The sequence below is a fragment of the Cervus canadensis genome, chromosome X (genome assembly GCF_019320065.1).
Source record: "Cervus canadensis isolate Bull #8, Minnesota chromosome X, ASM1932006v1, whole genome shotgun sequence".
NCBI classification, from domain to species: Eukaryota; Metazoa; Chordata; class Mammalia; order Artiodactyla; family Cervidae; genus Cervus; species Cervus canadensis.
The window spans coordinates 39869429-39886685 of NC_057419.1; the positions used below are offsets into that span (position 1 = coordinate 39869429).

Below are 17257 nucleotides of genomic sequence, written 5' to 3' on the forward strand. Positions count from 1 at the left end.
CTGAAGCTGAAACTCCAATACTTTGGCCACCTCATGCAAAGAGTTGACTCATTGGAAAAGACCCTGATGCTGGGAGGGATTGGGGGCAGGAGGAGAAGGGGACTACAGAGGATGAGATGGCTGGATGGCATCACCGACTTGATGGGCATGAGTTTGAGTAAACTCTGGGAGTTTGTGATGGACAGGGAGGCCTGGCGTGCTGCAATTCATGGGGTCACAAAGAGTCAGACATGACTGAGCGACTGAACTGAACTGAACCACAGATCAATTAAATTGGCCTCTGGGGGTGGGGCTCCCAGGGATTGGTATTTTTACAAAGCTTCCTAGTTGATTCTAATGTGCATCCAAGGGTGAAAATCCCTGAGCTAGGTGATTTGTGCCAGTGCTTCCCAAACTCTAATGTGCATGCAGATCACCCAAGGACAGACTTAAATGTAGATTCTTTTTCAGAAAGTCTGGGATTCTGCCTTTCTAACAAGTTCCAAGGTGAAGCCAATGCTGCTAGTCCAATGATCACACTTTGAATAGCAGGAAGCTAGAGGGTTCTAAGGGCTTCCCTGGTAGCTCAGCTGGTAAAGAATCTGCCTGCAATGCAGGAGACTCTGGTTTGATTCCTGAGTCAGGAAGATCCTCTGGAGAAGGGCTAGGCTACCCACTCCAGTATTCTTGGGCTTCCCAATGCGGGAGACCTGGGTTCAATCCCAGGGTTGGGAAGATCCCCAGGAGGATGGCAACCCACTCCAGTATTCTTGCCTGGAGAATACCCATGTACAGAGGAGCCTGGCGGACTATAGTTCATGGGATCGCAAAGAGTCGGATGAGACTGAGCGACTAAGCACAGCACAGCACAGAGGGCTCTACATATGAATGAGGAGTCTTGGCACCCACCTGAGTGAGCTGGTTCCCTTCCCACCAACCCTGGCCAGGGCTACTGCCAAGCATTAGGGGAGTGGGCAGCCTTCCCCTCTCCCATGGGCCCTTGTGACTCAGGTGAAAGGTGCAGATGTGTAAGATCAGGACTTCATTCCTGCCATCTTCCCCCTCCTCCAGGCTCAGGAAGGGCATCCTGATGCATCTTCCTCTGCCGCCTTCTCCTTGTTCTGCCTCTAGCCATGAGTGACCAGGGGCTACAGTGGTCTTCGAGTGTGTGTTCCAAACATGCAGACCTGATCCTGAAGGGTGGTCCCCCTGCCTGGGGTGTCCTTTTCCCCAGGGGCTGGTAGGAGCAAGAGACAGGGAAGTGGCTGTGGCAACTGACTCAGCTGTCCTACCAGCAAAACCGTGTCCGTCAAATGCAGCCTGGACTGGAGTGAAGTTCCTTAGGGCTGTTCTCACTGTGTCCCCAGATCACCACTGACCTAGACATCCAGATCCTTTTCTGGTCTTGCATTGCCCCCTGCCAGAGGGGCTGAGGTACTGCTAGCTGGGCTCTGTGGGAGCAAACACTTTCCAGTACCTCTCAGAGGTCCTCGTGATTCTTAGATCTCTGTCGTAGGTTAGAAGGTTATGGTGATGTAAAACACGTGTGCACACAGACGCAGGTGTGGGTACAGACTGAGGCGCCTGAGGGGGAGTGTATCCAGGTGCATGGTCCCACACTGATCTGTGTGGATCACGGACATGAGCAACCTTGGCTACGGTTACTTGCGGAGACAGATACTGGGATGGCAGCAGCCAATGCACACACTTTCAGAAATGCAGAGTGTTCATCCCCACCCCTTCCCTGTTGGCCCATTAAGCCCTCAGGGGCTCCAGAAGCCACAGAGCCTTTTCTTCTCTGCAACAGCTCCTCATTAGTGACGCTTGGGGAACCTATCTTTTTTCAACCAACTTCCACCTTCCCACATTCTTCCTTCCCTTGTCTACCCACCTAGCATCTCTGAAATATGTTTGTGTCCTTTACCTTATGATTCCTGGCTGCCAGAATCTCATCTTGGATTTCCCTGTGGGAGAGCACTGGCGAGAGAGCTCTTCCTGTCTTGGAAAATCCCCGCCAGTCTCCTTGGAGGCTCCTGGTTATAGTTTCTAAGGAAGTGGAAGAAATGTGGGGGCAGGACTCCATGGGCCAAACAGCTCTGCAGAGGCAGCAGCCTCTCTGTGGCCCCAACATCAATGACAGCTCCCATGGTCCCAACCTGGTACCATGGGTGGGGAACTGGGCAGTCCCAGGGTTCTGCTGCAGGTACTCAGCCTGCCATGGCCAGGAGGCCCTCCACTGTGGCTTTAGTCCACCTGCAAGTCTCCACTGAGGCTAGCAGGGGTACCCCACCCTGTGCCAGGCACTCCCAGGGCAGAGTTGGGAGGCTAACCCAACCATTGCCCTCCAAGACTCCCATAAGCCAGCACTGTCAGCTGGACAGTCAGCATTGTGTTGTGCCACAAAGAGGCCAAGCCATGGGGGAGGGCTGGAGCAGTCCAGGGAAGCCCCATGGGGATGGAGGCATCCCTACCTGGACCTTGGTGATGGGAGAGGAAGAGCTGCCTTGTTAGAAGGGGTCGGAACCTTGAGCAGGAGTCACACTGAGCTTGGACTCTGGCCTCTGCACTACTGCCTTATTGTGTGAGACTTGTAGATGAGCCCTTCCTTTCTGAACTTGTTTGGATATATGTACAATGAGCATATTAAAACACAGCTTATGGTGTGTGTTTAATGAGATTTGTTATCAGAATGCTGGGGAATATTAGGTATGATGATGGAAAACAGAATAATGCTGTTGAACATTTTGTATCCCTAGCTGGACCTGGGCTGTGGAAGGGGGTGCCTCCCTGGTGGTGGGGGAAGGAGGGGATGAAGACGCAATGGTGTTTTCTTCCCGTGGCAGTATTCCTTGACCCCAGATGTCCCTTGGAGTTGTTGCTGGTGGTGGTCCTTTTCTTGGGCAGAGAATACGGTATGAGAGAGGTGTCCCATCACATCCAGAGTGTAGGGTTTGGGGAGCAGAGGGGAAATTCTAGCTGTGACATGGAGTGAATGTGCTAGCCCCTTCGTGCTTCTGTTGTCATTTCCAGGTCACTAGAGCTATAGGTGCCTCCCTGCTGGAGGTTCAAGGGTGCATACCCAGGGTGGCTTGCTGCCAGCACCTGCTAACCCTCTTCCTCTGCTTGTCTCTCTTCCTCTCATCTGTTTTAGAAGCTGAGGCCAAAAAAGCATGCAGGTGGCTCCGAGCAACAGGATTCCCTAAGTATGCTCAGCTTTTTGAAGGTAAGGTCACTCAGTGGTTCCCCCTGCCCCACCCCAGAGTTGCCTTATTCCTCATTTTTCAGTTGGAACATGGGGCCCATAAGAATTTTTTTCTCCCACCACACAAGGAGCTGTTTATCCTGGCCTGCTCCCATAGTTACAGCCTCTGTCCTGTCTTTTCTCCTGCCTGCTCATCAGCTCTCACAAGTTCTGGGGTCTCCAATATGTTACAGTGCCTTGTCTCAAGCAGGGCCGCTGCACTGCACAGTTCCCAAGTACGGTGCTTATGTAGACGTAACATGGAGGGTGCACTCTAGCAACCCTGCTTTCACCTTCCCTCCCAATGGCCTTATTTCTCTGCTTTCCTTCGTTTTTGTTTTTCTCTAGAGTTGTTCATACTTGCTGTTTCCATTCTTCCCACATCCCCACCTGTACCTTGGCTTCATTCCCACCTCTCTAACAAAACAGTCCTTGTCACATTCACCAGGGACCTACATGTGGTCAAATTCAGTGGTCAATTCTCAAACCTGACTTAATCTCTCAATAGCGTTCAGTGCAGATGGCCACTCCAGCTCCTGGACTGCCCTCTTCTCCCAGCTTTCTGGCAGCCAGTCTCAGTCTCCTTTGCTGGCTCAGCTTCCTCTAACTGCTCCTCATTGTTAGAGTGTCCCAGGGCTCTGTCCTAGCCCTTCTTCTCTCTGGACATTTATCTATGAAGAGATCCTTTTCTGAGCACCATGTATATTCTGATGACTCCCCAGTGTCTCTCTGTCCAGACCTTAGGTCCAAACTCCATATTTATCTCTTCAACTCTCAATTCAGTATCTTCACTCAGCTGTCTGACAGCTCAGATGTTACCACCTGATGGCGCCACCACCACTTAAGCCCCACATCCCAGCATCATCCTCTGGTTCTCTTTTCCTTTGTGCCTGTATCTAACCCGTTAGCAGGACCCTGCTCCCTCCAGACTATATCTTGAATCAATCCACTTCATACCACCTTAACTATCACATTAGTGTGACCTCGCCCAGCCTAGTGCTACAGCCTCCTTTCTACACTCCGTCCTCTACTCTGATGTTCAGCAGCTAGAGTGACCCAGGGAGTGCAGGCCTGACCACAGTATACCCCACTCCACTCTGTTACTCACTCCTCCGTGGGCTTCATGGCATACCCAAAATGAACTGAGAGGCAGCGCTTTGTTCCAGCCGACAAAACTGCTTCACCCAGCTTCCACATGCTTCTCTCCACTTTGCTCACTACTCTCTGGGCTTGTTTCTACCACTTGCTCACACCAGACTCTCGCCCTCCTTGGAGCCTTAGTTTTGGTCCTGCTGGAGACTTTCTCCCAGACTCTTTGCCCAGTTGGCCCCTTCTTGCTCTTCAGGGCTCAGCTCAGAAGTTACTGCCTTAGTAAGGCCTCTCTTTACCCTGTCACCCTGGCTCATGTCTTTGCTAGCATTTGTAACAGCATAGTTTGTTTCTCTCACATACTGTTCACCATCTGTTGCCCCTGTGAGAGCGTAAGCTCCATGAAAGCTTGGATCATTTTTGTCTCATTCGCTGTTGTGTCCAGTGCCTAGCAGAAAGTTAGTGCTCAATTAACATTTGTAAATGAGTTCATGGGCTTGTTTTACTAGTAGGCAGAGAACTGTGAGATTTTGCAGGTATTCTCTCCTCTTCCTTCACTCCTTCCTCTCTCCCTTTCCCTTCTCAAACCCTAGGGAGCAGGTGCTCTTGCTCTGAGCAGAAGGGAAAGGGAGCTATTGTTTGCACAGTGTCCTTCTTCTTTCTCTGGTCCCCCTGGTTCACCTTGGGCCAGGGAGGAGGTTCCCTGTCTTGAGCAGCTTCCCGCATGGACCTGCCTCACTGACTGATGGGTCCTCTTGTCCAGCTCGACCTTTCTGTCTTCTCCTTGATCTTCCCCCTGTGGCCAACCGTGAGCTCCCTGGGTCCCTCCTTCACTGCAGCCTTTCTCTTCCTCCTCAGCTCTCGCCTGCCTGCCTCCCTGCTGCCTGGGCCCCCTTCTTCTCACTGAAGGGTCCCTGGCACTGAGTTTCTAACCTGCTTCCCTCGACTCATCTCTGCTTTTCTCTGCCATACAGAAGGTTTGTTTCCCGTGGATATTGGCTCTGTGAAGAAGGACCACGGTTTTCTGGACGAGGACTCTTTGGGGGCCCTGTGCAGGTAGGGGTGCTAAGGGCTAGGCCTGGGAGGTCATGGGCCTGGCTTGGGGCTTCCTCATGGGAAAAAAAGCCATCCTTGTCCCCCCTGACAAAGTAACCTGCCTATTAACAAAGCTCATCTGCTGCTCTCATGCTCTTCACTCTGTCTCTGTGCCTGTGATATCCTCACCGCCCACCCCCAGGCACTAGAAAGCCAAGGTCTTTGGCCTTTTTTCCCTTCAGTTAGAGCCTCCAAACATTCTTCTAATTTGTCCCCCTCTACTTTTTGAGGCCAAACCACGACTTCTTGGATCCATCCTTCTAACTGGCCTTCCTGTCTTCCATCTCTGCGTTCCCCTCCTTGCTCTGATCCAAACCCACAAGAGCCACCAGAGTCAGCTTCCCAGTGAGTGCTCCTCTGCTTGAAATATGTCACTGTCTGCAGAAAGAAGTCTAAAGATTTTTAGCATGACACCTGAGGCCTTTTGCAACATGGTTCTGACCAACCTTATCAGCCTCAGTCCTCCCCTCACACATGCACTGGTCTGTTTACTGACCATTTCCCTCTCTACCTTGTCACAGGCTTTGGTTGATGACTGGGATAGGAGTCTCTGTCTCTCTCTCGATCCAAATCCCATTTCTGTTCTCCAGCAAGGCTTATCTCTGACTGCACCCCCCTGCTTCATGGAAGTTGCTCATCCCACCCTCTGTGTGCCCTCTATGCCTTCTGTCTATTCTGTTCTTGAATGTGTCCCATCTCTGTAGTGGTTGTTTTTTTTTTTTTGTCTCATATCTATAAGTTCCTAGAAGAGAAGAGCCCATAATCTCTACAGCATCATGTCTAGCACTGAAACCTTCATGAACACAGGGACTTGGGAGATGTTTTGATGTCTTGAATATGTGAAGCAGTAGACGGCATCTTCCTAGTGTCTAGGCTAGTCCCTGCAGGCTCAGTGGCTTGTGACCCTCGGGTGAACCCTGCTTTGTATTACTTGCAGGAGGCTGATGACCTTGAACAGTTGTGCCTCGATGAAACTGGAGGTTCATTTTCAATGCAAGCAGGTGAGTTAGGGCAAGGATAGGGTCTGTGGTCTTGTGGCACCATGGGGAACCCAGAACATACACAAACCACTTTTGAAACTAGTTCCAGTGTCCTAGGAGTCTGGGCTGTCTGGTGTGGTGCCTTGCTCCAGCCTGGGAGTAGAATGTAGGGGGCTTTATGAGGCTGCTGGGTTTCGGCTAGCCTGATTTCAAAGTTGGGGTATGAGAAAAAGTACCCTGACCCATAGCATCACTCAGCCTTATCAGCCCACCACTCCCTCATGGATTTTCTAATAACTTGACCTAGTGATGGCCATCCCTCAGGGAAGTCTATCTGCCTACATGCCTTCTCTGTGATGGCAAAAATTCCTTGACTAGGGGGCAGAGACAGAATAATGTGATGGAAAATCATGGCCCATATGATCTTAGAAGATCTTAGAAGTCAGGATGTCCAATCTCACTTCTTGAAGTCTTACCACACTAAGCCTCATTTTCTCCAGCTCTACAATGAATTGAGGGCAGCATTAATACCCTCCAAAAACCTTTCTGACTCTGCTAGTCTGGGATTGCAGAAACTAAGATGGCTCTGGGTCTGCATGTAGCCCTGGAAGGTGGGGAAATGAATCTGTCCTTCCCTGAGGTGAGACTTTATGGGTTTTCTCTGGAGCTTTTTCCACCAAAGTCCTGCCGTCAACAAGTCGCCAGGGAAACGGGAGACCCTGGGCTCCTAGCCCCAGCTCTGCACTGACTTTTCAGTGACTTTAGACAAGCCTCCTCCCCTCTCTGGTCTTCAGCTTCCCCACTTTGCAAAGTAGAAAACTAGAAAATGTAAAATATAGCCTTTTTAGCTCTGGCATTCTGGGATTCTTATATAAGACTATAGCCTCAAGACTCGCTGGGAGGCTGCTGAGGACAGGATGTCAGGATGCTTGGATTCCAGCCCTGCTGTGTCACTCACTTGAAAGTGAAATTGTTAGTCCCTCAGTTATGTCTGACTCTTCGCAACCCCATGGACTATAGCCCTCCAGGCTCCTCTGTCCATGGGATTCTCCAGGCAAGAATACTGGAGTGGGTTGCCACGCCCTTCTCCAGAGGATCTTCCTGTGACATTGTATGACCTTGGGCAAGCAGCTTCTCATTTGTTTGGGTTTCCCTGTCTGTAAAATGTGTAGGGATTTGATTGATCAGATGACCACTGCCCTGCATCCAGGCTTTCTCCACGACTCCTGGCTTCTTCCGGCACTTGCCGAGGAGTGCCTCCCACTCCGAGGATGTGTTCTCAGTCAGAGAGCAGGGCCCTTTGCCCCCAAGTCCCCAAAGAGTTTGGAGGCAGAGAATGGAGCCCAAGAAAGGGCTTGTGGACTGGCCACCTGTGACCCTACCCTGTGATGCCCTTCTCAGAATGAAGACTCAGCGGAGGAAGAGCACTGTACCATCAGCAACCACTGGACCTTTGAGCGAGAAAGTAAGCAGTGGTCTCGCGTGGGTTCCTCTGACTTGTCGGCCCCACCAAGCCCTGGCCTGCCAGTGACCTCTGGCTGTGAGGGCGTCCTCACTGAGCTTAGTGCCACCTCCCTGCCTGCCGTCACTGCGAGCCTACCACCTGAGCCAGCGGATCTGCCCTTGCTAGGCTGTTCTTCCGGCCCAAGTCACTGGCCCTTCCTCAGCCCCACTCGGGGCCAGGAGGGCCCCCAGGACAAAACCAAGAAGCACCGTTCCCAGCGCTTCCTCAAGCACCTTGAGTCTCTGAGACGGAAAGAAAAGGGTGGAGGCCGGCAAGCAGATCTGGAGCACAGCTCAGTCACCTCAGAGAAGGTTGCCAAAGCCTCCTCTTTCCGAAGTCTCCATGGCTTCCTCTATCGGGCCAAGAACCGGGCGGCCACCTCAGCCAGTGGCAGTGACGCTGAGACTCAGAGGGCCTGGAAGAAGGCCTGGCCTGTGGCCATGTTCCAGCATCCTCAGCGGGCACACTGGGGTGATTGCCTGGTGCATGTGCCCAGAGACCACAAACCAGGCACATTCCCTCGCTCCTTGTCCATTGAGAGCCTGTGCCCTGAGGATGGACACCGCCTGGCAGATTGGCAGCCAGGTAGGCACTGGGGCTATGAAGGGCGCCGGGGCTCCTGTGGCTCCACAGGCAGCCACACCAGCATCTATGACAACATGCCGGAGCTGTATCCAGCTGAGCCTGTACTGGCTGGGGCTGAGGCTGAAGAGGAGGAGGAGGAAGGTGGGGGCAGCTACACTCACCTGGATGACATCCTTCAGCATGTGTGGGGGTTGCAGCAGCGGGTAGAGCTCTGGTCTCAGGCCATGTGCCCAGACCTGGAGCCTGGAGATAAGGAAGAAGAAGAGGAGGAGGAAGCAGAGGAGGAGGCCACTTCAACAGTAGAAATAGCCACCGATGGAGTGGAAGGCCAGACCAGTGAGGCTCGGACCCAGGGAGAGGCTCCAGCCCTCAGGGAGTCCCTAGCCCTGGGCCACATGGATGTGCAACTTGGAGTCCTGGCTCAGCCTCAGACCCCCGCCAAGGCTGAGTTCCTGGCACAGGTAGAGGCTGGGACCCCAGGCTTTGCCCAGGATCATGAGGAGGAAACACATTCAGGGGGGGAACCAACCTCTTCCTCCAGCCTGTCTGTGGAAGAAGGACACGTTTCCGACACTGTGGCCTCCTCCAGTGAGCTGGATAGTAGCGGGAACTCCATGAACGAGGCTGAGGCTACAGGGTCCCCGACTGGACTCCAGACATCAGTACCCCGTGAGCGACGCGATTCAGGTGTCGGGGCCTCACTTACCAGACCCTGCAGGTGGGAGTTCAGGGTAAGGGTGGGGCAGGGCTTCTGTTGTCTCTCTCTTTCTCCCTTCTCCCTTTCCCTCCCCCTCCTCTCATCTCTTCCCTTACCCCTGTGCTCCCCTCCCTTCCTTATCCCCCCTCCATATCCCCCCTTCCTGCTGCCAATTTTTTAGTCACAAGGAGCAGGGGAAAGTTCTTAGGGGCTGAGTGATTGCCTGTCAGCAGCCAGTCCCAGAAGAGAAAGAGAAAGAGTACGGGACTCAGGAATCTAGAATGTAAGCTTTAGGACCTGCCTCTGCTATAGCCTGTGCAAACTATAGCTCCTTTTGGGTTTTAGTTAGCCCATGTGTAAATCAAGGGCATTGCAGGAGTTGGTCACTGATCCCCAGCTTCACTATTCTGGGTTTCTCAGAGCAGCCCCTCCCCTGCAGTCTTGAATGGAAGAGGGGCTCATACTGCTTGCTGGCACTAGATGGGCCTGATCTCTGTACCACCCTCCCTGACAACATCTTGGCCTCTGGGCAGCCCTGGAAATCAAGACTAAGCTTCCTCCACCCTGGAGCCCTGCAGCAGTGCTGACAGTGGTCCCATCTCTTTGTATATTTTTTCTTTGGCGGGGGAAGGAAAAGGACCAGAAGAACACAACTTTTCCTAAGGTTTGCTGAAACCTGCTCCTCCAGCCTTCTCTACCCCCTCGCCCCTCACTAGGAAGCTCCGTTGGCACAGCTTTCAGAACTCTCACCGGCCCAGCCTCAACTCGGAGTCACTGGAGATCAACCGGCAGTTTGCCAGCCAGATACATCTCCTGCACAAGGGCTCACTGCTGCGGCTCACCACTTTCATGGAGAAGTACACCATCCCCCATAAACAGGGCTGGGTCTGGTGAGTCCTCCTGGGCCAGAGTGGGCACTGAGCTGCTTATCCAGGTCTTAGATCCCTCCCTGCCCCACTCCATGGTCCTGTGAGGGTCACCCTCAGATGGTGGGTCAGGCAGGCAGAGCCCCTATGTCAGTGGACTGGTGGGATGTGCTGGGAAACTGGAGAGGCCAGCATGACTCCAGGTGCCTTATGTATGTCTGTGGGAGATGCATGTGGGATTTACATGAGTGTGTGCCATGAATGAGGAGGGGGTGAAGGGATTACCTCTTCTATCCCAATTTCCATGCTGCCCCCAAGGAGAATGTCCTGAAATGCAGCTTTGGTGGTCATTTTCCTGACAAAACCCTGCTGTGGCTCTCTATTGTCAAAGAATAAGGTCCAGTTTCTTTCCCATCATGATCCTTTCACGTTTCGACCCTGCCTCATCTGTCAGGGTCTTTACCCTACCACACCCAAACAACACCACCATTCAGGCCAGCAGACCAGTCACCCTTCTCTGAATGTAGAATCTGGTTCCTGCCTCTTTACCTTTGGCCATGCTCTTCTCTCTGCCTGGAATGTCTTCTTCTCCCCATTTCTCCTCTGGGACAATGATTACCTATACCTCAAGAACTGGCTGAATTTCTGCCTTCCCTGTGAAGCCTTCCCTGACCTGCTAGGTACAGTTCCCCTCCCTTGTGGGTCTTCCTTAAGTTCTTGGCTCACTTCTGGCCATGTGTAATGTATATTGTCACTGCCTGTCAATGCAGTCATCTCCTTGACCAGACTGAGAGCTCCCCGTGTTCCTCTGGGACTCCCTAGGACTGGGCCTAGGGTGGGTGCTCGATGAATGTTGACTCTGGGCAGATGGCATGTTTCTTACCCAACCTGAGTCCCCAAGACTGGAGATAGTCTCCAAGCTGTGTCTGGGCCTACCCTGTCCCCATTCCTGATCTTTTATCTCTCCCTTAAATAGGTCAGTCCCCAAGTTCATGAAGAGGAACAAGACACCAGACTACCGGGGCCAGCAGGTATTTGGGGTGCCGCCCCTCATTCACGTGCAGCGCACAGGCCAGCCACTGCCCCAGAGCATTCAGCAAGCCATGCGCTACCTGCGTAGCCAGTGCCTGGACCAGGTGAGGCCTTCCAGGGATCATGAGAAGAGATGGAAATGGGAAAGAAGTCCAAGGCTGACGGATTGGGGAGGGGAGCCACTCTGGCCTTTCCCCTGGGTCAGGCTGGCCCAACGGAGACTTTTCCTATACTCATGAAGGCCAAAGAAGGATGGACTCAAGCTCCCTTTCACCTGGCTCTGGGCCAGCTTTTTTTCTCACCCGAGTGCAGTAGCCCCCATCTACCAGGAGCCTGCCTTAGCCTAGGACCTTGTTTTCCTACTCATCTCCCCTAAGGCCATCTCTCTCCTTGAACCCAAAGCGATAAAAACCCATCTCTCTGATTTTTCCACTTCTCTCCTACCCTGCCTAGCAGGAAGCTTGCCAGGCTTGGGGGTCTCTGGGGTGGCCTACACTCCTGACACCCAGTCTATGGCTGGCCTCACAGTCTCCTTCCCTCCCCTGCATGGGCCAGGTGGGCATCTTCCGCAAGTCTGGGGTGAAGTCCAGGATCCAGAACCTGCGTCAAATGAATGAGACCTCCCCTGACAATGTCTGCTATGAGGGCCAGTCGGCCTATGATGTGGCTGACTTACTGAAGCAGTATTTCCGGGACCTGCCCGAGCCCATCTTCACCAGCAAGCTTACTACCACTTTCCTGCAGATCTACCAGCGTGAGTCACCCACCTATCCCCAGTAACTTGCCAGGTTCTCAGCCTTCCTGAATCCTAGAGTTTGTCTAAGATAAACCTTGTGCAGGCAAGTATAGCCATGCCCATGAGCTCAGTGAAAGATTTTCTATGCCAAGTTGTAAGGTTGTTAAAGACCACATTCTATTCCCCAAACCCATTATATGGAAGGATAGACTGAGGCCCTGAAGAAAGGCAGGGACTTCCACAGGGGTACAGTTCATATTAGACCCGGGCTTGATCTAGCACCCAGAGACCCACCCCCCCCGCCCAGAGTCCACTTTCCCCCTTAGCAATTTCACTTTGGGACTGCTGTGCCTTCTACATTCCTGGAGTGCAGACGCTCTTGGGGAGTAAGGAACTCCATCTGTCATGCCTTCCTCACAGTCCTCCCCAAGGATCAATGGTTGGCAGCCACACAAGCCGCCACCTTGCTGCTCCCTGATGAGAACCGAGAGGTACTACAGACCCTGCTCTATTTCCTAAGTGACATTGCCTCTGCTGAGGAGAACCAGATGACAGCCGGTAACTTGGCAGTGTGCCTGGCACCTTCTATCTTTCATCTCAATGTCTCCAAGAAGGATAACCCCTCACCCAGGTGAAACAGGGCAGGGCATGGCAGGGAGGGTTTGGGGCTCATTGGCTTTTTGGCCCTGGTTGGCTGGCACTGCAGTTCCCAGGCACCACCACAAGGGGTCAGTCTGACTCTTCAGGGGCCTGGGGCTGGTTGGATGCTGTGAAGCAGGGGCTTGAAAAGGGCAACAGATTGTTTTGTGTTCAGGACTGGCAAGCAGGCTTCTGGGGAGCTTGTCTTATGCCATCCTCTCTTCGTGGCCCTTCCCTCCAGGATCAAGAGCAAACGCAGCCTAGTTGGCCGGCCAGGCCCTAGGGACTTGAATGAGAACATGGCTGCCACCCAGGGCCTATCACACATGATCAGTGACTGCAAGAAACTTTTCCAGGTGAGTCACTCTAGGCCATGGTGCCTACTTCCCAGACCCAGTAGAACCAACATACCTGACCTTTGCACCCTAAATCAGGGATAGGGACAATCTTGACCACCTACGCCTCGATCTCCTACTTCCAGCTCTTCCCCTGTAGTTTTTCATCTACCACCCTGCAGCAGCCAGACCTCTGCTCCCTTAAAATGAACCTGGCAGACCCCACAGGCTCTAGGACTGAGAGTCCCTGACCCTCTGCCACTCTCCATGGCCCCCAACCCAGCCTGTGTATGCCCTCCCAGGTGCCCCAAGACATGGTGCTGCAACTGTGTGGCTCCTACAGTGCAGCTGAACTCAGCCCTCCGGGCCCAGCCCTGGCTGAACTGCGGCAGGCCCGGGCTGCTGGTGTAAGCCTGAGCCTCTATATGGAAGAGAGCATCCAGGAGCTGCTGCACAATGCTGCTGAGCGCTTCAAGGGCTGGATGAGCATGCCGGGGCCCCAGCACACAGAGCTGGCTTGCAAGAAGGTGAGGACCTTGCTGCCCAGGCTGGCCATGGGACCAGGAGGGGGCAGAGCACAGGCTGTGTGCAAGGATCCCCAAGGAAGGGGCTGCCCTGCCTCTCACTGTGCTTCTGCATGGAGAATGGAGAATGGCAGGCAGCAGAGCAAGCACCGTAAGGAAGTGAGAATCAAACGAGACCAGGGCTCTGTCTTGGGGAGCACCTGCTGGCATTACCTTCCCGAAGGCCTGCTTCAGACAGGTCTACTTTTAGAGCCTCACTCCCATCCCTCCCTGCACCACAGTCATGCCAAGCTCCTTACATTTCCACCTTTGTGCTTCTTGCTGCTGCTGTTCTTCTGCCAGGATGGACCTGCCCCAAGCATTATATTTCCCCAGCCTTTTTCAGCCCCAATTTGATATGCCCCCTCCTCCACTCAAAGGCTCCAGTCATGCCCCAGGCTGGAGGTGACTTCTCTCTGTCCTTCTTTACATGAGCCATGTTCTTTCTCCAATTCTGATTATAAGTAAGGCTACAAGTCCAAGGTTTGCCATGGTCATAGTAAAAACCCCCTCACAGGATCAGGGTAAGAGGCTTGTATAGGGCTTGGTACATGCAAAAGGCACCAGGAGTGGCAGCTTTTGTTGCTTTGCACGTGCTCCACTTTCCACGCTAGGTGGGGGAGTTCATTGAGGATGACCACCATCTTCGGTTCCAGAAATTCCAAGCACTGTGCCCAATTGCTTGGTAGAGCCTAGTAGGCCTTGGAGAATATGAGTCCTGTCATCTTTTTGTGCTCTTGAGCAGGCAGAGGAGCAGTAATCTGGAAAGGAGAAAGAGGACAGGAAACACAGGGCCGGTCTGTCTGGATCTGGCTGGGGTTAGCAGAGTAGCCCTGCAGCCTTCCCTTGTTGGGGGCTGGAGTGAGGGCAGGCTGGTGCCCAGGGGTGGAGTGGGAGTTCTCCAGCCCTGACAGCTGCCCCTGTCCCCACTCTTGTGGCTCACAGGCACCAGACGGGCACCCGCTGCGTGTGTGGAAGGCATCCACAGAAGTGGCGGCCCCTCCAGCTGTGGTGCTACACCGTGTCCTGCGGGAGAGGGCCCTCTGGGATGAGGATCTTCTGCGGGCCCAGGTGTTGGAAGCCCTGATGCCGGGTGTGGAGCTGTACCACTACGTCACTGACAGCATGGCACCTCATCCCTGCCGCGACTTTGTGGTGCTCCGGTGAGGGGCTTGAACTGTCACCCTTCTGTGCTTGGGGGACTGGGGAGGTTGGGAGGAAACCGATGCCAGGAAGCTGAATGTGTGCATCCCTTCCCCACAGGATGTGGCGCTCTGACCTGCCCCGTGGGGGTTGCCTCCTCGTGTCTCAGTCCCTGGATCCTGAGCAACCTGTACCGGAGTCGGGGGTGCGGGCTCTGATGCTCACGTCCCAGTACCTCATGGAACCCTGTGGCCTGGGCCGCTCCCGGCTCACCCACATCTGCCGTGCTGACCTCAGGTACAAAGCCCCCTCAGCCCTGGTACCCCCCACCGCCCCGCCCCATGCTCCTGATCCTAGGAGGCAAGTCCTATCTTCCTTGTCCCTGGCAGGGGCTCAAGGGAAGAACCCACAACTCATGCGTTCCTGCTTCTACCTCCTCAGGGGCCGTTCTCCTGACTGGTACAACAAAGTCTTCGGACACCTGTGCGCCATGGAGGTGGCAAAGATCCGGGATTCCTTCCCAACCCTGCAGACAGCTGGCCCTGAGACAAAGTTGTGAGCCTCAGCCTGATCCCAGAATGCCACTGCCCAGGCCCCCTGGCACAAAGGCAGTGAGGGGGAATGAGAGCAGAGAACCCCCAGATGGATGCTGCTCCTAAGGGTAGAGGCAAGGCCATGCAGTCCCCCTTACTTCCTGAAGTTCCTCCATATGTACAAGGGAGGAAAAGAGAATTTCAGTGTCCAGTCTCCATTCCATCTCCGCCCCTGAACCTGTGTTCTCTTCTGAGAGAAAGGAGTCATTTTCAGAGCAGGAAGACAGCTACTGCCCTCTGGGTCCATGGAGTGACCAGTCAGTCTAAAGTCTTCCCAGCTCTCTTGCCTGTGGGTTGAGGAGACAGAGAGCAGTGTGTGCTCCCAGCTCTCTGCTATTCCCAGAGGTTAAGTCATCCTGTTTGCTGCTAGGGTCCCTTTGAGGTTGGACAGGAGGTTCTGGTCTTGCCTTTGGGCCCAGCATTGATCCTAAACTGGCTTTTGCAGAGAAATTGGACTGGAGTGGACAGGCACAGGGGCAGAGCAAAGTGCAGTCCCACCCACCATGAGCTGTTTGATTTGTATAAATAAGATGCTGATTTTTATGAGGCTGATTTAAGGAGGGGGCAACAATGGGTCCCAGTAGGTGACATGACGATTTGGGATAGCTTGGGATGTGAGAGTGGGGAGAACCTTCCTTTCTCAGATCTGAAGAGACCAATGAACCAGTCTCCCCTGACTTGGGCCCCATAGTTTATCTGCAACTCCCTAGGGTCCCATATAGCCATTGGCTATGCAATGCCATGTCTAGCGAGTAAACAGACACCTCACAGGCTGAATAAAAGCAGATGGTGGTGAGGAGACACTTTCTGCATTTGCATCACTTTTCCTGCTCTTCTTGCCTGTGGTAGCAGGCTGATATGACAGCCCCTTCCTGCAGCAGAGATCTGGCCCCTGGTTCAAGCAGCCAGCCTGTCAGATGGAAGGGCTTAGTGTCATCTCAGTCCACTGGGACTTGATCCAAACCTGACCTATCCTACCTACCAGTCGTGTTGGTTCACGTGCAAAGTCAAATGCCAAGCGCCAACTGGTGCTTTGTTATTTTTGGCTGAATAAACTGGAGTGGGATGGGTTCCAGCCAACCAGTTGTAATGTTTAAACCTATCTATTTTATTTGTACCTATAAATACTGTACAGTCAGTATTTTATCAATATTAAAAATGTGTTTATGTACATATAGTTAAATATATATATATATTATACAGACACATCTATCTATATATATACACGCACACACATTGATATCTATCATGAGTGTACCAAATTTGTGTGGTGGGGGCAGAGGTCTAGAAAGCCTTGGGGGCAGGGCACTTAAGATGAGACAGGGAGGTGGAGAGCACAGTCCATGTGATACTCCCCGTGCAACTAATAAAGCATTCCTAGAGATGCACTCTATCGTGTGGTTGTCTTTGCAGAGATGATTGGGCCATGACAAGGGACAAGTTACGATGCAGTTTCAGTTCAACCTCAGGTTCAGATGTTGTGAACATTACAGAGGAACACCAGGGAAGGCCACAGTGAGAAATGGGGAAGCCTCATTCTTCTCATTGGGAGTTATTTGGGCTGCGGGGGAGGGTAGGATTCCAAGAAGCCAGGGGCTTCAGTAGAAGCCACAACCCTACCCCTGACTTTGACCACGGTCCCCTATCTGAGCAGCTCCCAAGCATGACCCTATGCATGCTAATGATAGCCCTATGGAGGAATGCCTTTGGCTATCTGCCTTTTCTTCCTCTGTTGCGCACAGCTCAAGCTGATGGATAAAGAGTTATGACCCATCTTCGGGAAGCTTGGGGACCCTGTTCTACCCGCAAGACATGGTCTCAGTGCCTCAGGGTCAAGTCCCTGATTGGCTCCATGAACCTGCAAAGAGAGCCCTCCTCAATTGACTTCCTGTAAGGAAGCACTTTTTTTGGTTCACATTGCTGTAGCCAAAAATTCCCAGCTCTGAGGGCAGCTGGAGAGAGTTATAGGCTTTCCAACCAGTCTATTGACCCTTTGATACTGGTTGAGCAGCCTGGAGAAAACAAGTTCCCTCTCTCTCTCTCTCTCTCTCTCTCTCTCTCTCTCTCGGAACCTTGGCTTCCTCTTGGGCCAAACAGGCCAGTGATCACCTTGTCACAAGTCTGACTTGGTAAATGTTCAACATGGCCCATCCCAGTCTGTACCTTTACCCAGCTTGAAC

The 17257-nt window shown here is 53.0% G+C and overlaps 1 protein-coding gene across 6 annotated transcripts in view; it reads left to right on the plus strand.

Annotated features, from left to right (window-relative positions):
- STARD8 (StAR related lipid transfer domain containing 8) overlaps positions 1–16465 on the plus strand; it is an 86488-nt gene extending 70023 nt beyond the window's left edge. For 4 of the 6 annotated variants that reach the window (XM_043458747.1, XM_043458750.1, XM_043458752.1 and 1 more), the window contains 13 exons: positions 3131–3202; positions 5284–5365; positions 6342–6405; positions 7786–9191; positions 9887–10060; positions 11013–11172; positions 11624–11822; positions 12225–12435; positions 12685–12799; positions 13081–13305; positions 14287–14504; positions 14605–14781; positions 14926–16465. In XM_043458747.1, coding sequence (XP_043314682.1) covers positions 3131–3202; positions 5284–5365; positions 6342–6405; positions 7786–9191; positions 9887–10060; positions 11013–11172; positions 11624–11822; positions 12225–12435; positions 12685–12799; positions 13081–13305; positions 14287–14504; positions 14605–14781; positions 14926–15043 — 3221 coding nt within the window. In that variant the 3' untranslated portion in view covers positions 15044–16465. The remainder of the gene's footprint in view (positions 1–3130; positions 3203–5283; positions 5366–6341; positions 6406–7785; positions 9192–9886; positions 10061–11012; positions 11173–11623; positions 11823–12224; positions 12436–12684; positions 12800–13080; positions 13306–14286; positions 14505–14604; positions 14782–14925) is intronic. The other 2 variants (XM_043458748.1, XM_043458749.1) reach the window with 2 other exon arrangements.
- Positions 16466–17257: the final 792 nt, after the last annotated feature.